This window comes from Chrysochloris asiatica, unplaced genomic scaffold (assembly GCF_000296735.1).
Source record: "Chrysochloris asiatica unplaced genomic scaffold, ChrAsi1.0 scaffold00377, whole genome shotgun sequence".
Taxonomy (NCBI): Eukaryota; Metazoa; Chordata; class Mammalia; order Afrosoricida; family Chrysochloridae; genus Chrysochloris; species Chrysochloris asiatica.
Genome location: NW_006408895.1, coordinates 1,127,999 through 1,145,174, shown reverse-complemented (window position 1 = coordinate 1,145,174; position 17,176 = coordinate 1,127,999). Strand labels below are relative to the sequence as shown.

The 17,176-nt window shown below is 41.0% G+C and overlaps 2 protein-coding genes across 2 annotated transcripts in view; both read right to left on the bottom strand.

Annotated features, from left to right (window-relative positions):
* The window catches only part of DNAJB14 (DnaJ (Hsp40) homolog, subfamily B, member 14), a 78,743-nt gene extending 64,871 nt beyond the window's left edge, over positions 1-13,872 (bottom strand). Inside the window, exon 1 of the mRNA XM_006876375.1 lies at positions 13,722-13,872. Within this exon, the coding sequence (XP_006876437.1) occupies positions 13,722-13,854 (133 nt within the window). The 5' untranslated portion in view covers positions 13,855-13,872. The remainder of the gene's footprint in view (positions 1-13,721) is intronic.
* Positions 13,873-15,489: 1,617 nt separating this feature from the next.
* Positions 15,490-17,176, bottom strand: part of LOC102816084 (histone H2A.Z-like) — a 2,169-nt gene continuing 482 nt past the window's right edge. Inside the window, exons 2-5 of the mRNA XM_006876374.1 lie at positions 16,982-17,059; positions 16,567-16,680; positions 16,143-16,272; positions 15,490-15,935 (exon numbers count right to left, since the gene is read on the bottom strand). Coding sequence (XP_006876436.1) covers positions 15,874-15,935; positions 16,143-16,272; positions 16,567-16,680; positions 16,982-17,059 — 384 coding nt within the window. The 3' untranslated portion in view covers positions 15,490-15,873. The remainder of the gene's footprint in view (positions 15,936-16,142; positions 16,273-16,566; positions 16,681-16,981; positions 17,060-17,176) is intronic.

Sequence of the window (17,176 nt, the reverse complement as noted above, 5' to 3'; positions counted from 1 at the left end):
TTTTGGCTCTCGTAGATTTGTTTTCATTTTCTTCAGCTTTAATTTGAATTTGCATATCAGTAACTGATGGTCTGTTCCACAGTCTGCCCCTGGCTTTTCCATCTTCTCTTTGTTAAATATGGAATGAATTTTGTCCCCGCCCCCCAAAATTTGTCCATTTGGCCAAGCCACAATTCTGAGTATTTTTTTGTAACTATCCTCCATTTTGTGATCTGATATAATTATTTTGTGTTGTAAATCCTAATCTTTATGATGTTAATGAAAATGGATAGGAGCCAATTATGCTGAGGTAGTATGTAATCTACAATTCAGGCTGTATCTTTGTGGTATAGTGAATTATCTAAACGTCTCTTCTAGCCATTATCTGTGCTTATATGCCTTGGAGTCAATTCCTACTCATAGCGACCCTGTGTGAAGTTTGTGAGGCTGTAAATCTTTATGGGAGCAGAACATCTCATCTTTCTCTTACAGAGCAGCAGGTAGATTCAAACTGCTGCTCTAGTAGTTAGCAGCACAACTCGTAACCCACTATGATAGCAGAACACCTTAGCCATTATCTGTTGTTGTTAAGTACTGTCAAGTTGATTCTGACCTATAGCGACCATGTACAGGGTTTCCAAGGAGCAGATGGTGAGCTTGAGCCACCGACCTTGCAGTTCAAACGGCTTTGCAATCTGGCGCATTAACCCACAGCGCGCCACACCAGGACTCTGTAACTCCCACCAAACAGCATTTTTCTTCTCTGCTGGGTCTGGGTAAGAGAAGATGGGAGAAGATACTGATAGGATAACATGATTCAGCTGTGGCTGTTACCAGTTAATTGTAATTATAAAAACTTGAAACTCTAGAATGGGTTTAAAATGAGCCATCTCAGAAGCAGGATAGGGAGAATCTGAATACCCTCAGAAAAGAAAAGTCTGGAGTGGAGCCCATCCTTTAGACCCTGAGAGTAAAGCGCTTCGATCCAGGAACAGAAAGCAGTGACATCAGAGGAGTAGCACAGGTGCAGCAGCAGAACCAAGAATCAGAGCATGAGATACGGCAGTGGACTTCCCAGCAAACAGAGCAAGTAAAGTCAATTGATTTTGAGCAGGAAGCTTGCTTGTACAGTGGGGTGCCTCCTGGCACATAAGTAGGGGATCTAGATTTGCTGACCCACAGAGATGAGCTGAGTGCCTTCAGGCTGATGCTTGTGGTAGAGTGTTATGTCGTATGGGCATTTCTCAGCATCTGACTGGAACAACTGTACCATGAGTATTTCTGACCCCAAATTGTAACCTATTAACTTCCCTAATAAACTGAATATTAACTCTTAGTTTTGTGTGGTCATTGCAATGAATTATCAAACCCAGTTGAATGGTTTGGTGTCACATATCTTTTGCATTCTTGAATGATCTCTTTTAAGATATAAAGAAAATTAATTAGACATGGGAGCAGAGTACCACCAAGAAAGAAAAGGCAAGAGTAGAGTACATCTTTGGGTCTAAGTTCATCAGGGCACTAGCTTCCTTAAACCCTGGGAAAGACAGACACCAAGACACACAGATATATCCAAGAAGTACCACACCTACAGATGTTGGAAGGTGCCAAAGACCTTCTCTAAGAGTGAGAGAAACAGAGTGACAGCCTTCCCCTAGAGCTGGCACCCCAAATTTGGACTTCTTGCTTCTTAAACTGTGAAGGAATAAATGTCTGTTCATTAAACTCTGTTTGTACCCTTGTGGTCCTTCTGTTACAACAGCATTAGAGAACTAAGACAGAATTATAAATCCTCACCCACAAACACATATTATACGCACGTAAATACATGTACATGCCTATATTTCCTAGCTCTGACCACTAAAAGGAAATAGAAGCTATGATGTTCCTGTACAGATGGGTCTGGTGGTGGTTATGTGCCGTGGACTCGGTTCCAACTCATACCTAGTGCTTATTTTTAGGTTTCTAAATTCTACTGTTAAAAGGAATCACAGCACCTTGAAGAAATAGTATATTCCAGGGCAGAAAAAGTAAAAAATGAGCCTGAAATTTTTTTGTTGTTGCAGAAAGTAAGGCAGTTCAGAGAATGATGAGAACATGCCAAAAGAGGATACATGAGGCAGCATGAAAGGGCTTCTACTGACTAAATCAAGGGTAATCTAAGAATCTAAATTCACAATTGTTGTTAAGTGCCATCGAGTGGGTTCTGACTCATAGTAACCCTGTATAGGGTTTCCGAGGAGCAGCTGGTACATTTGAACTGCTCATCTTGAATCACTGTGATCCAATGCGTTAACCCACAGCACCACACCAGGGTATTCTCTCGCTCTCTCTACCTATCCATATATAGAGAGATTTTCATTGCACAGAAATGGCTCACAAGAGGCTGACAAGTCCCGAGTCCATGGGTCAGATGTCAGCAGGTCAGGCTGATAAATCCAAGACAGTAAGACAGCAGGCTGTTGGCTTACATGCTGTGGAGGCTAATGAATCCCAAGATCGGCAGGCAACATCGTAAGCCACTGGCTCAAGTCCCAAGAATTAGAGGCCAAATGATAATTAACCGAATGCAGGATCCAGAGTAAGCAAAAGCCAGAGTGCTGCCAGAACATCTATGATTCCAACAGGCTCTTGAAGGTAATCAAGGTTTTTACTATTGTTGTTAAGTGCCCTCGAGTGTAGGTTCCGATCCATAGGGTTTCAAAGGAGCGGCTGGTGAGCTTGAACTGCTGACTTTGCAATTCAAACGACTTTGCAGTCCAGCTCATTAACCCACATGCCCACACCAGGACTCCACTTTTACTATTGTTGTTGTTGTTAAGTGCCGTTGAGTTGATTCCGACCCATAGTGACCCTATATACAGTTTCCGAGGAGCAGCTGGTGAGCTTGAACCACCAACCTTGAAGTTCAAACGGCTTTGCAGTCTGGTGCATTAACCCACAGCGCCACACCAGGGCTCCCGCTTTTACTGTTAGGCACTATAAAATCTTCCAGCCTCTCCTTATTATCTAATTCCAAAACTACTTAGCTATATTAGAGCAGCACCCCATTCCTGGTACCAAATTGTAGTGCTGCTGTAACAGAAATACCACAAGAGGATGGCTTAAATTTAGGAGGCTAGAAGTCCAAATGTAAGGGACCAGCTATAAGACCATGCTTTCTCTATCATCTCAGTTGAGGAGAAAGGTCCTTATCTCCTGTCAGCATCTGCAATATGGCTTGGAGGTCTCTATATGTTCTGGCAGCAATCTTCCTCTGGGTCTAAGGGGCTCCTGGTGTAGGGACCCAGAACTCTTCTTTCCTGGTGATACAGGTCCCTTTGCTCTGCTTGTTTCTCTCTTGTAAGATAATGGGCTATGACCCAACTAAGGGTGTAGCATCCCAGCCTAATATAATGTGGCAGATTATATCAGATCACATCATGAGGGATATCTATACTATTACATAACTGCCAAACTACTGAGAATCATGGCACAACCAAGCTGGCATATGCTTCAAGGGGGACACAATTCAATCTATGACTTTCTATTTGGAGAATAATCATGCCAAAGGCAAATGGGTTCTTCCTGCCATAATGGACATAACTGAGAAAAAAGGGAAAATATGAAGTCTGTGTATTCATTTACTATATTTGATGGTTATACTATAGTTACGCCAGGGTATATTTGTCTTAGAAGAAAATTTACCCTGAATTATTTAGAAGAAATGGGGCATTAGAGTCCTGGTGTGGCACTGTGGGATAATGCACTGGACCAAAGATCTGTTTGAATCACAAGGTTGGTGGTTCAAAACCATCAGCCACTCCTTGGAAACCCGATACAGGATTGCTCTAAGTCAGAACCAACTTGATGGCACTTCACAACAACAGCATAGACAGAGGAGTGGTGGGGATGCAGAGAGGCATGGAAATTTAAGTTAAAATTTTAACAAATGGGAAAATGTACATTAGAAGATGACTTTTCTATAATTTTAACATTCTTTACAATATAAAAAATAAAAATAAAAATGAGTTGAGAATGAAAATGAGAAAAGTAGATACAAAAAATGTTTAACTGTTTTCAATAACTATATTAGTGGGATAATAGTGTTGGTAATATTACTCTGAAACTATCACATGTAAAACCAGAATAAAGAAAATAAGCATGACATTGTTTATCATCCCCATGCCCTTGAGAATAAGAACTAACTGCCATAGAAGAAAGGAAACACAAGTATAAACTGGGCATTTTTTTGGTAAAAACCTAGACGTACTTAATTAAAATGAGAAGTACAGTAAAAACTCAGAAGCTGCTGTTTTATCTTTTTTTTTAGAAAAACCATATATTTCCTAGCTTTATGTATGGAAAAGGTCCAGAAACAATGAACCAAACTGGTAATCACAGCATCCCTAATGCCCATGTTGTTATCCTGAGATATTACTTTCCATTAAGAGAAATCAAGAAAAGTCATCAACAGCTATTTCAGTTGCTAGGAAAAGTTATTTTGTTTTAAATTATAGAGTCAGATATGACAGTAGTTATTTATAGTTAGTATTTACAGATGGTCACATAATGCTAACGTCTACTCGTTCAAAGTTTTCTGTATTCTGTACCCCTCCGATCTTAGCACAAATATTAATTCTCCCCAGTCTTCTGGATACCTTCCATGTTGATAGCTGGACACTTGGCTAGCCTTAAAGTAGGCTCATATAGCTCTTTTAGATTCTCAAATGTTATGAAACTGACTATCTCCTTCACAATTTAGCGACCAAGATCCTGCCGAACTATATTTTCACATTCAATCACACTAAATACACTCTGGCTCTGTAGTATGAAAGTTTGGGCAAGTCTCATTATATAGCTTCACTACCTTAAAATGGAAGCCTTAATATAAAAAAAGATTTTCTTTATTAACAATTACTAGAATCAATGCCTGAGAAGATAATGTGATTCAGTTCAAGTACTGTGAGAATTTAAAACACAATGGATTCTTCTAATGTAGTAAATGTCTTAGCTATTACATGAGATCTCATTTCTAATAATGCATAGTATTAAACACAGTGAGGCACCCTAATAATGCAAGCTGGGTTGCTAACTACAAGATCAGCAGTTTGAATCCAGTGGTCACTCTGTGAGAGAAAGATAAGGTTTTCTACTCCCATAAAGATTTATAGCCTCAGAAATCCTATACAGGGTTGCTATGAGTCGGAACTGATTCCATGGCATACCACCACCATTAAACCATTTATTGTTGTTTAAGTGTCGTTGAGTTGGTTAAACCATTGTTGGGTAGAATATCATTTGTGTAAACCAGGGTATATTTACTTTGGGTTTTGAAATTATGCAGTCTTATTTTATACATTCTCGGTCTAGAAATACTGTTTTGCTTGAGATTTTAATGTAATAAACATAGAATTGTTAAATGCCATCGAATTGGTTCCAACTCATAGCGGCCCTGTATAGCGTTTCTAAGGAGCAGCTGGTGGGTTTGAACTGATGATCTTATAGTTCCACTAACCTTGCAGTTCACTGCTTTTCCTGAAGTGCCATATTCCATATCAAGGATCAGTGAAAAGTTAACGTAATTAAAAAAAAAAAAAAGTTTATGTAGACAATCCAAAAGTGAATAACTGTGATCTGTTTCTATTTCATAAATTTCTCAAGATGAGATTATTTCTAATTTACAAGCAATTATTTTGTGCTCAAATAGGTACATAAAAAAATGAATGAAAAGAAACAAATATAATACTATTAACTCTGAGGTACCATCCAAATTCTGCCATAGCAAAAAAGCATGACATTCTCAGAGCATTAAAGCCAATAAAAATATTCTCACAATATCCCTGTGAGAATTACATAATCTAAGATGATGAAAAGGAAAGGGAAATGGTCAAAGTTCAGTCATTATTAAGCCCACTGGCACTTCATATTTCCTCTAGAATGTAAGATGCATAAGAACATGAACTTTGTCTAATTACCCACTGAAGCATTAACTCCTAGAACAGTGCACTCAGTAATGCATACTCTACAAATAAATATTTGTTAAATAAATAAAAACAAATAAATAAGTTTGTGGAAAAATTCCTTTGTCTTTTAATTCCATTCTTCCACAAACTTTTTGAGTCTCCTTGTATATGTGGAAACAGAGAGATTATGTTATATATTCAAGGTCATAAGGAGTCCTGGTAGCATTGCAGGATAAGCTCTGGAGTGCCAACCTCAAGAATGACAGTTCAAACCCACCACCACTCTATGGGAGAAAAATTAGGCTTTCTGCTCCTGTAAAGATTTACAGCCTAAAAAACCCTTTAAAGGGTCACTAGGAATTGGAACCAATTTGATGCCATTGGTTTGGTTTGGTTGTAGTTTATTCAAGTTCATACAACTACAATATTAAGGGAAAAATCAAATTCAATATACATTTTTCAAGTATGATATCTAAAATAATTTGACTATTAGCAGAAACTTGTTAATCATTTTATAATACTTAATGTTGTTACGTTCCATTGAGTTGGTTCCGACTCATGGTGACCCTAATCATGGTTTCTGAAGAGCAGCTGGTGGTTTTGAACTGCCAACTTTCAAGTTAGTAGTCCAGTGCTTATTCTACAGCATCACACCGGAGCTCTAATACTTAACGTTGTTAAGTGCCAATGAGTTGGTTCCAACTCAGCAACCCTATATATGGTTTCTGAGGAGCACCTAGTGGGTGTGAACTGCCGACCCCATGGTTCAACCTGATCTTGCAGCCCAGTGCTTATCCTACAGGGTAGTGCTATAGAAATAACTGTTGTTGATATATAACTGTGGTTAAAACTAAATTTTAATTAAGCTAGAAATAGAAGACAGAATTACTTAAAAGGAGTATTTTATATGTTGTTGTGAAGTGCCGTGGAGTCGGTTCCGACCCATAACGACCCTGTATAGGATTTCCGAGGAACAGCTGGTGAGCTTGAACTGCCGACCTAAACGGCTTTGCAGTCTGGCGCATTAACCCACAGTGCCACACCAGGACTCCACAAATAAAATAATAGTTATAAAAGCTTTAGTTTACCATTTTATGACAAAAGGGAACAGAACTTTTTTTTTTTCAACTGATTTAAATTTTAAAACCACGGGGAAGGCAAAAAAGGTAGAAAAATCAGCTAGAAATATTTGTGGTAAATAATTAAGCCTTTTGAGGTCAATAAATAATTTTAAAAAATAATAAATTATAGTAGCAAGGTCTGATGAAAGAATCGTGTTAAATTTGGTGACAAGTCCAAAATCACAGTTAACTATATCGCTTGAATATACTGCCTTTGTCAAGATTGTTGTTGTTAGTAAATGCCGCCAAGTAGGTTCCGACTCATAGTGACCCTATCTAGGTTTCCGATGAGCGGCTAGAGAGCTTAAACAGCCGTCCTGGAGGTTCAAACTGACCTTGCAGTTCAAAGCATTATCTTGTAGCACCACACATTTATATAAACACAGAATTTTTGTTATGTGTTAGGGAAAAGGGCAGAGGGGGTATTATTTATACACATATTTCTCAATGATGTTAAAAAAAAAAAACAAACCTAACAAGAGGACTATTTTATTGCTAATGTGCAAATAAAAAAATAAAAAAAAATCCGATTGTTGTGGAGTCAGTTCTGGCTCAAGTTGACACCACGTCACAGTAGAATTGTGCTCAACAAGGTTTTCAATGGCTTACTTAACTGGAAGTAGAGCGTTTCTGAGGTGCCTGTGAGAGGACTCAAACCTCCAATCTTTTGATTAGCAAAGAGCACATTAGTAGTTTGCACCATCTAGGAACTACGAGTGCTGGTAGTGTTATAGGACAAGCACTGGACTGCTAACCACAAGACTGGTGGTTCGGGATCACCAGCTACAGCCTTGGCAACCTTCAACATGGTCATTGTGAGTCAGAACTGACTCGAGGGCACCTAACAACAGGGACTACAAATGTGTAGATTGTTGTTGTTTATAAGTGCCGTAAATTGCTGTTGTTTAAAGCTGGTAGTTTCGAACTGCCGACTTTCAGGTTAGCAGCCCGATTCGTAACCACTACGCTACCAGTAAGGAGCTCTGGTAGCGTAGTGGTTACGAATCAGGCTGTAAACCGCAAGGTCAGCATTTAGAAACTACCAGCTGTTCCGCGGGAGAAAGATGAGGCGTTCTGCTCCTGTAAAGATTTGCAGCCTCGGAAACCCTGTGCAGGGTCGCTATGAGTTGGCACTGACTCCACGGCATATAACCCCACCACCACACATTACCAGAGCTCCTTAAATATGTAGTTGTCAGTGTTGTGAAGTGCCGTCAAGTCAATTCCAACCCATAGCGACCCCTGTATAGGGTTTCCGAGGAGCAGCTGGTGAGTTTGAACCGCCGACCTTCCAGTTCAAACGGCTTTGCAGTCTGGCTCATTAACCCACAGCGCCACACCAGGACTCCAAATATGTAGTTAGATGACGTAAATTATATATGAGTTATCTGTTCATTAAAGTAGGCCCAGTACAAATTTTTTTAGAAAGATGAGGCGTTCTGCTCCCGTAAATATTTACAGCCTTGGAAACCCTGTACAGGGTCGCTATGGGTCAGAACCGATTAGACGGCACTTAACAACAATAACAAGTGATGTTTTGCGTCAAATTACTCTGATAGTCTTGAAAACAACAAAAGTGTATTTCTCTGTAAATAAATGTCTATATGTAAGACTGCCAGTCCCCCCAATTAGTCTGAAACAGTAAGGTATTAAAATAAAAATCGCAACACAGTAGTTAACAGTAAGAATGTATCTCTCTGCAAAAGTACAAAAACATCAACAGAGTGATGGAGGAGCTAAGGACTCTAGATTCATGGAAAGAGGGGCAGAGAGCTGGTGGCCAGGAGGCAGACTTGCAGAATGTGCCCTTTGGTGGTATAAATTATTATACATGCCTGAGTGTTTAAAAAAAACAACAAAAAAAAAAATGCTAAAATGAGTAGAAATACTGTTAACTAGCATAGTGGTTACGAATCTGGCTGCTAATCTCACCGTCAGCAGTTCGAAACTACCAGCTGTTCCGCAAGAGAAAGATGAGGCTTTCTGCTCCCGTAAAGATTTACAGCCTCGGAAACCCTCTGCAGGGTCACTAGGGGTCGGAATCAACTCAACGGCACATAACAACAAAAACAATGGTACATGGAGGGAATTATAGCCCTTGTAATGAAACAAAGTAGTATATGATTTGTTTAATGTAAAACTGATGATCTGCCCTGTAAACTTTCACTTAATTCACAATAAAAACTTTAAAATATATATATACATATATATATCAACAACTTAATAACTGTATAGTTTGAAAAAGTAAAATGTAATTTACTTTCTGACTGCTGACATTAATTTCAGAATGGCAGCTATTCAAACATAGCAATATTCAAACTTAGAATAAATTCTTAAGCATGAAAACACTTAGGAGTTGCAAATTCAATTATAAATCTATAATACAGAAACTGTAAAATAACATTCTTAACTAAAAAACATAAAAAGCAAAAATGTCTGTTATCCATTTAGAGCTCCAAGTTTTTGCTCAAGGAAAACTTGCCAGTATTTAAAATGTTTTATCAACCTAACTTTCTACCTCACAAGAAAATTGTGAATACAAAAATCCTGAAATAAAGCTAGAATTTAGTATCAGTGTTTTCCATTACCATATAAAGATAATGGAAATAAAAATGCAATGTTTTCTTTTGCCTATCTTAGTATGAAAACACACCATAGGAATATTCAATCAACTTGGTTAATGAGCTTGGCTGCTAACCAAAAGGTTCATGGTTTGAACCCATCAATCGCTATGTGGGAAAAAGATTCTTTGGTAGTCAAGTTTCCACAAAAATATATAGCCTTGGAAACCCTATGGGACAGCGCTCCTCTGACCTATAGGGTCCCTAGGGTCACTTTGAGTTGGAATTGGCTCCAGGGCTGAGGTTTTTTTTGTTTTCTTTTTGGTGGTGGTAGTCATAAGGTATATTTCAAGGCAATTTTTTAAAAAACCTCATCATACCCAATAGCTTCAATTTCCTTCTATATTAAACCTTTTATCAGGATCATAAACAAATATTCCAGAATTCTTAAATTATTTCAGTAAACATCTGAACTGTTGAATATAAAACATATTTTGCTAAGCATTTACACATACTTTATTTCAAAATAGTTAAGGCTCACATCAATTATGTGACAAAATATTCACTTTACATAAAACAAGGCTGGAGGAGCCAATTCAAAGCCACCAGTCACTTCGTGGGAGAAAGATGAGGCTGTCTGCTCTTGTAAAGATGTACAGCCTCAGAAACCCTAGCTACATAGGGTCATTAAGCATCAGAACCCCCTTGACAGCACATTGAAGCAGCAGCAGCAGCAGCAGCAGCAGCATCTAACAAGGCTGGGAGTCCTGGTGTGGCACTGTAGGATAATTACTGGGCTGTTAACTGCAAGGTCAGCAGTTCAAACCCACCAGCAATTCCTTGAAATTCCTATACAGATTTCTGAGTCAAAACCTACTTAATGCAATTTAACAACAAACAAGGCTGAGAAAAGTTAAAGTAACTCATCGCTGCTGAAAAAGCTTTTAAGAAAGACAGTCTGTTTTTGAACTAAGGGTTTTTGACTATTGTCTTTATTAAGTGCCGTTGAGTCACTTCTGACTCGTAGTGACCCTATAGTGGGTTTCCGAGGAGCAGCTGGTGGGTTTGAACCACTGACCTTAAGGTTCAAACTGACCTTACAGTCCAGTATATTATCTTGCAGCACCATACCAGGACACCTATATCCTGTTGCTTTGTTTGTTAATCACATACTATCTTATATTTGTACTTTTACTTTTTGACTTTTACTCATATATTTAATTTTTTTCCTCTGTATGAACATGCTATTTAAATACAATTATGTTATTCTTTGCTATTTTAATGTGCATTAGCAGATTGACTCGAGTTGCTTGTTGGTAAAAGAAAGATGGACTGTCTAAGTTAGGGTAAGTTTTTAAAATTCTCAGTTTCACTATTGAAAAACAGAAATGAAACTAAAATTGTTTTGCTTACTTTTAATGCTTTATATATACAGTAAAACCTGCAAAATTCAGAACCTGTGCAAGGCAGAAACTTGCCAGCGAAGGAAAAATCAAATGTTTTCCACTAATAGATAAAAAGTGGTTAAGATCAGACTGTGTCAAAGGTAGAAAACTTGTAAGACCTGGAAAAACAAGAGAGTTCCAGTTGTTACAAGTTTTGTTGTATTAACCCATGCAGTCCTCATAGCAGCTCTATGAGACTGACACATCACTGTCCCCATTTATAGGTGAAAAAGCTAGAGGGTTTTAGATTATAAAGGTTTCAAACTATTAAGTGGAAGAGACAGGCTTCAAAAGTCAAAGCATTCTATCTTAACTGCCTACTCACTTAAGGTCAAAACTGTCCCTGTAGGACTACTAGTTAATGACTGTATGAAATAATTTATTCATACAGTAAGAAAAAAACAAATCTTTCATCCAATCAATTGCCATGCATGAAAACCCACGGGTTGCAGAGTAGAGCTGTGCTCCGTAGGGTTTTCAATGGCTGTGACTTTTGAGAAGTAGAGATTTCTTCTGAGGTGTGTCTGGGTGGATCTGAACCTCCAACTTTTGGTCAGTAGCAGAGTTCAACTGTTTGCACCACCCAAGGGCTCTATTCATACAGTTGTTGTTGTCAAGTGCCTTTGAGTCGATTCCGACTCATAGTGACCCTGTATAGTTGCTGTTGTCAGGTGCCATCGAGTCAGAACCGACTCACAGCGACTCCATGCACAGCAGAACTAAATAATGTCTGATCCTGGGCCAACCTCACTGCCGCCACACTTGACGCCATCAGTGAAGCCACCTGGCTGATCCATCTCGTTGGGGGTCTTCCTCTTTTTCTCTGACCCTCTACCTACCCAGCATGACGTCCTTCTTCAGTGACTGTTTTCTCCGAACAATGTATAGTAGGGAGATTAAAAATTTAGTAAATTATTTTCCTTCACTTCCCTTTCCTATTCTGATGATCACAGGCAATGGGCAATGTAATGTAAGGGACGTTTTTGTTGTTGTTAAGTACCCTGGAGTCGGTTCTGACTCATAGTGACCCTGCACTGGGTTTCCAAGGCTGTACATCTTTACGGGAGCAGAACACCTCACCTTTCTCCTGTGGAACCACTGGTAGTTTCGAACTGCTGACCTTGAGGTTAGCAGCCCAATTCGTAACCACTACGCTACCAGAGCTTCTTAATGTAAGGGACAGCGAAAAGCAAAGAATGCACGGGCCTCAACAATGTAGAAAAAAATTAAGCAGACAATAAAATAGGTAGCCCTACATTAATACATCACTAACTTTCTTCTTAAAGAGCTCTGGTAGCATAGTGGTTATGAATTTGGCTGCTAATCTTATGATCAGCAGTTCAAAACTACCAGCTGCTCCGCGGGAGAAACATGAGGCTTTCTGCTTGGATGAGGATTTGCAGCCTCGGAAACCCTGTGCAGGGTCACTATGAGTCGGAACTGACTCCATGGTACTTAACAACTTTCTTCTTAATCTGTTAACACTTTGAAACTCATGGAAAACAGTATCCTCTTGGCAAGGTAACAGAGTGTAATGGCTAAAGGTCTTTAAAAGTCCAACAGCTCAATTATTATTCTGACTTTCCCATTATATAATTACTGTATGAGGGTTCTGGTGTGGTGCTGGAGGATAAGTACTGGACTGCTAACCTCAAGGTCTGCGGTTCGAACCCAAGCTGCTCCTCAGAAACCCTACGCAGGATCGCTATTAGTCGGAACCGACACAACAGCACTTAAAAATTACTGTGTGACTTTCAGTCAGATATTTTCTTTCATTCACTGGTCAAAAACGTCTGTTTCCATATGGGTAAACCTAGGCAAATGAATCCTGTACATGGGATCGACTGTTGGAAGGAATAAAGGAAATAATGCATATTAAAACACTTAGCACACACAACTAATGGTACTTTGCAAATGCTCTATAAATGTGAACTATTAATAGTTTGAAGTCTAGAAAGTCGGACAATGAACAAAGTGAATTCAACTATAAGAAGTCCATTACTCTATTCCTTGGAGATTTGCTTAATTTACTGATAAATATATGGTGTTATCAATTCAGGTTTTATTTAGACAATCACTACTGACTCGATGATTCTTGCCAAATGTGCGCTCTTCTCTTACAGGGAAAAACAAAGTCATCTCAGGGATACGAAATTGTTTGTTTGGGAAACCGTTTTCTACCCCAGAGGCAGGTGGAACCTGAGGTCTGCAAATTAACCACTAGAGTTCTCCGTGGCTCTCACTTCATTAGCATGCAAGGCCTAATTTGGTGAGAATAGGGAGGAAGGGGGCAACATAACCAAATACCTAGATATAAATAAAGTACCACTCGGGTAAAATGGGGTCAGGCCGATCTCCTCCCAGAAGGATGAGAACTGGACACTTAGGAAAACGGATACCGGAACTGACAACCCCCGCCTGTCAGCTGCGAGCCAGCAACCCGCAGGCAGGCTGGTGCAGAGGGAATCTCAGGGCGCCCGTTCCGAGCCAGGCCCGGGGCGGCCGAGGCCTGGCTCGGGGCAGGGGGTGTGTCGGGAAGTACCTCCCTCGGACCCCTTCCGGGATCCAGGAGGCCCGGGGCCCCGCCAGCCCCGGAGGGACAAGGATGGGGACCTGGGACTGGGTTCGAGGAGCTGAGGCCAGGGAGGAAAGGGCCTTTGAGGTCCTCACCGCGGGCCGAAGGCAGTGGGTAGAGCTTCTCGGCCTTCTGCAGGAATCGCTGGGCCTTCTCGCGGTTGCCGGCATTCAGAGCTTCCCTAGCGATCTCGACACATTTCTCCGCCTCATCCCGGTTCCCCTCCATGGCTTGTGCCTTCTTGCGTTTCCTCTGGTAGTGCAGTTGCGAGGGGCGGAAGCCACCGCCACCGAGAAAGTAAGGCCAGGCCCAGGCGGGGGCGTGCGGCGGAGAGCAGGGAGGAGCGCCAGGGACCGCGGTGGCCCGGGTGGCGGACAGGCGGGCGGTCCTCGCAGCTCCGCCTCCTCACGGCGGCCTCCCCGCCCCCAGCGGGCCGCTAAGGCGCGAGCTGCATCCCTTCCGGCCCGGGTACTGAACTCCTAGGCCTGGGTGTCGGAGTTGATTCGGCGGCGTGTGCGTGGCACTAAGGTTGTGGCCTGCGCTAGCCAACCAACCCGTGGCAGGGATGTGAAGGGAAGAGAGGAGCGGGTGATACCAGCCCGGCTGCTCGGCAAGAATGTTCCGCAGCGGCAGAGACCCGGTCGCCGGCATTGGGCAACCTCTGGTGGACCGAAGCCCGCCTCTAGGAGCCCAGAGCGACTAAATGGGAGGGGGTGCTCGGTTTTCGTTTAAATTCCCAGGACTTGAAGGCCCCGCCCCTAAGGGAAGTATTTGGTCAGGTGAAGATCTTGCCTCAGACCCTACACAGAGCTTCCGGAAGGTGTTCATGGTAGTGTTGTTTGACCTTAAACCCGGTACTTTTTCATTGCTTTTTTACTTCAGTTACTTACTAGCTTTCTGACCCAGATTTCATTAGATTGTTAGGCCAGTCAAAAAGACAAAGTAGTTCCGTTTGTATTTTTTCTGGTGAAGAACAGCTGTAACACTAACCCTAGACAGACCTGATCTAAACAAAGCAGGAACCAGCCCTTTCATAATGCATGTTGTTCAACACCAATGAGTCATTCCGATTTGGCCACCCTGTATAGCGTTTCCAAGTAACAGCTGACGATGAGCTTGAACACAACCATCAGTTTCCTCTCCTTTTCCCAGTTTTGACTGTACTACCCGTGAATTATGTCAGTTTCTTCAGGGTAGAAAGGGGGAGAGTGATTTTTTGGTAATATCTACATCCAAATTTTTTGGTTAACAACTCACTTGTGTCAAAATGGTTCTCTATTCACAACCATGAGAGGGAATTTCTAAGTTTGTGTAAATTTAAAATTGTATGTAATTTTTCACTTTTTATAACCCCTTGTACACAATGTTGCCAAACATCAACTACCATATTGAGTACTTTTATCATCTGTAAAATTAAGTGCCAGATTCAATTCCATCTCATAGCAATCCTGTACAGGGTTTCTGAGTAACTTGGTGGGTTTAAACCACCAATTTTGTGGTTCTACACCCCCTAAGTATCTTTTAATTTCCCTGTGTTTAAAAAAAAAAAAAAAACCTGCCTGGCCCCAAAAGCATCACACTTCCTAAGCTATAATCTTCTCCTAGTAAAATACAGCAGGCTGCATTATTGTCACAGAGCAAACAGCCAATGTACAATCTGAGATGGCTAAGCCTAAAACAGCAACACCTTAGCTCACCCAACTGCTGCCAAAGCCCATTATTTAACATTAAAAAAAATAAAAATCATACTATGGCCACTTTACTGTTGATCAGCAAGTTTAATTCCAAGGTTAGAAACATGCTTTATAATGGCTGGATTCAATAAATTCTTGTTAAAATCAGGCAAATTAAAAACAACAGCTAGTTTGGGATATGACCTTTATTGAGCTTATCCACCAGAGTGGAAATAATGTCTGTACAAAACCAAATGTTTGTTACTATAACTTCTGCATCACAATTAAAATCCAAACAGTTTTTTAAAAACAGTCAACTCAATCAAAACCCACTACTTCAGAATCAATAGCTTCTTTGAAGCCACAGTAACACTTAAATATGGTTAAGACTCGAATGCAGAAATTTGGTTGGTTGAAAAGCTAATTAAACTTCCAACTTGCTCAAATAGAATTACAAAAAGGCAAAATTGTGTTTTGTTTTTTTTTCACAGAGATACAGTCCACTGGAATCACCAACACTGGACAGCTGTTAGAGTATTTAGAGTCCTGAGATAATAAGGAATCCAGGCATCCTTTAGACAGTCTTCTGTTGTCCTTTCTTCCCAATCAGAGATTTGTGGATGTGTGGGATGACACCTAGGAAAGGGAAAAGGAAAAACTTGACTTTATACATTTTCAAATCAAAATAGAAAACAAGATTAACTTAATCAACTTTCAAACTTCACATATTTGCATCCGTGAAAATGTGTTTTGTGTTCTTTTAGATTCTAACAATTCAAATTAAAATGCAAATAATTCTGGTCTCAAAATCCATTAAAAAATTACATTTTAGTAGTTACATACCACCACCAGCAATTGTAGCCTTGATAAGGGAGTCCAACTCTTCATCTCCTCGAATAGCAAGTTGCAAGTGACGAGGGGTAATGCGCTTTACCTTTAAGTCTTTTGATGCATTTCCTGCCAGTTCAAGAACCTACAAGGCATAATCTTATTAATCTCTTGCCGACTCTGTTTAGGACAAGATCCAAAGCAGAATCAAACCGTTGTTGCCCTTCACCACCTTAATGGCAAGATTAGCAAAAGGAGCACCCAATTATTTACAGTAGCAGCAAACAAACTCTAAAGAAATCCTTATTGAGCACCAGCTCCCTCTAGCGTTCTCAGTTCATTTAAGGCCTGGGAGTTTTCTTGCATCACTTTCCTCCTTCTCTCTCACCGCCCCCCCTCCCCAAAATCTTTTCCAGATTATAGGCGTACACCCATTTACCTCTGCGGTTAGGTACTCCAGGATGGCTGCGCTGTACACAGCGGCAGTCGCGCCCACACGCCCGTGGCTGGTCGTCCTAGATTTTAGGTGTCGATGAATACGGCCCACCGGGAACTTAATTTTAAACACACACAAACATATATGCTCAAGATGTAAGGGTCAAAGTCAGGAAAATGATACACGCGCGCCAAAGCAATGAGCATGGGCGAAGCTGGTGGTGCAGCAACACGCTCCAGCATCTACACACGTGATCGCCCCCCTCCCTTTCCGATATTTATCATTATCTGCAACCCAAGTCGCGACACCTCGCCGCCCACAAAAAGACCAAATGCCCAATACAGCGCGATGATAAACATGAAAGGAGGAGTGAAACAAAACCGCCACGACTCCAAAGACTGCACCAACAACTACTGACCTGCAAGCCGGCTCTCTGCGAGCGGGAAACCGCCTTTGTCTTGGCCTTTCCGGAGTCCTTCCCCGCCTTACCGCCAGCCTGCGGCGCGCACACGCCCGCGAGCGGAGGAGGAACGGAGAATATAGGATTACCAGGACGGCGCGCCCCTCCCCCACCGCCGCGCGGCTCGGGAGGGAGCGCGGCCCCGCTAGGGTC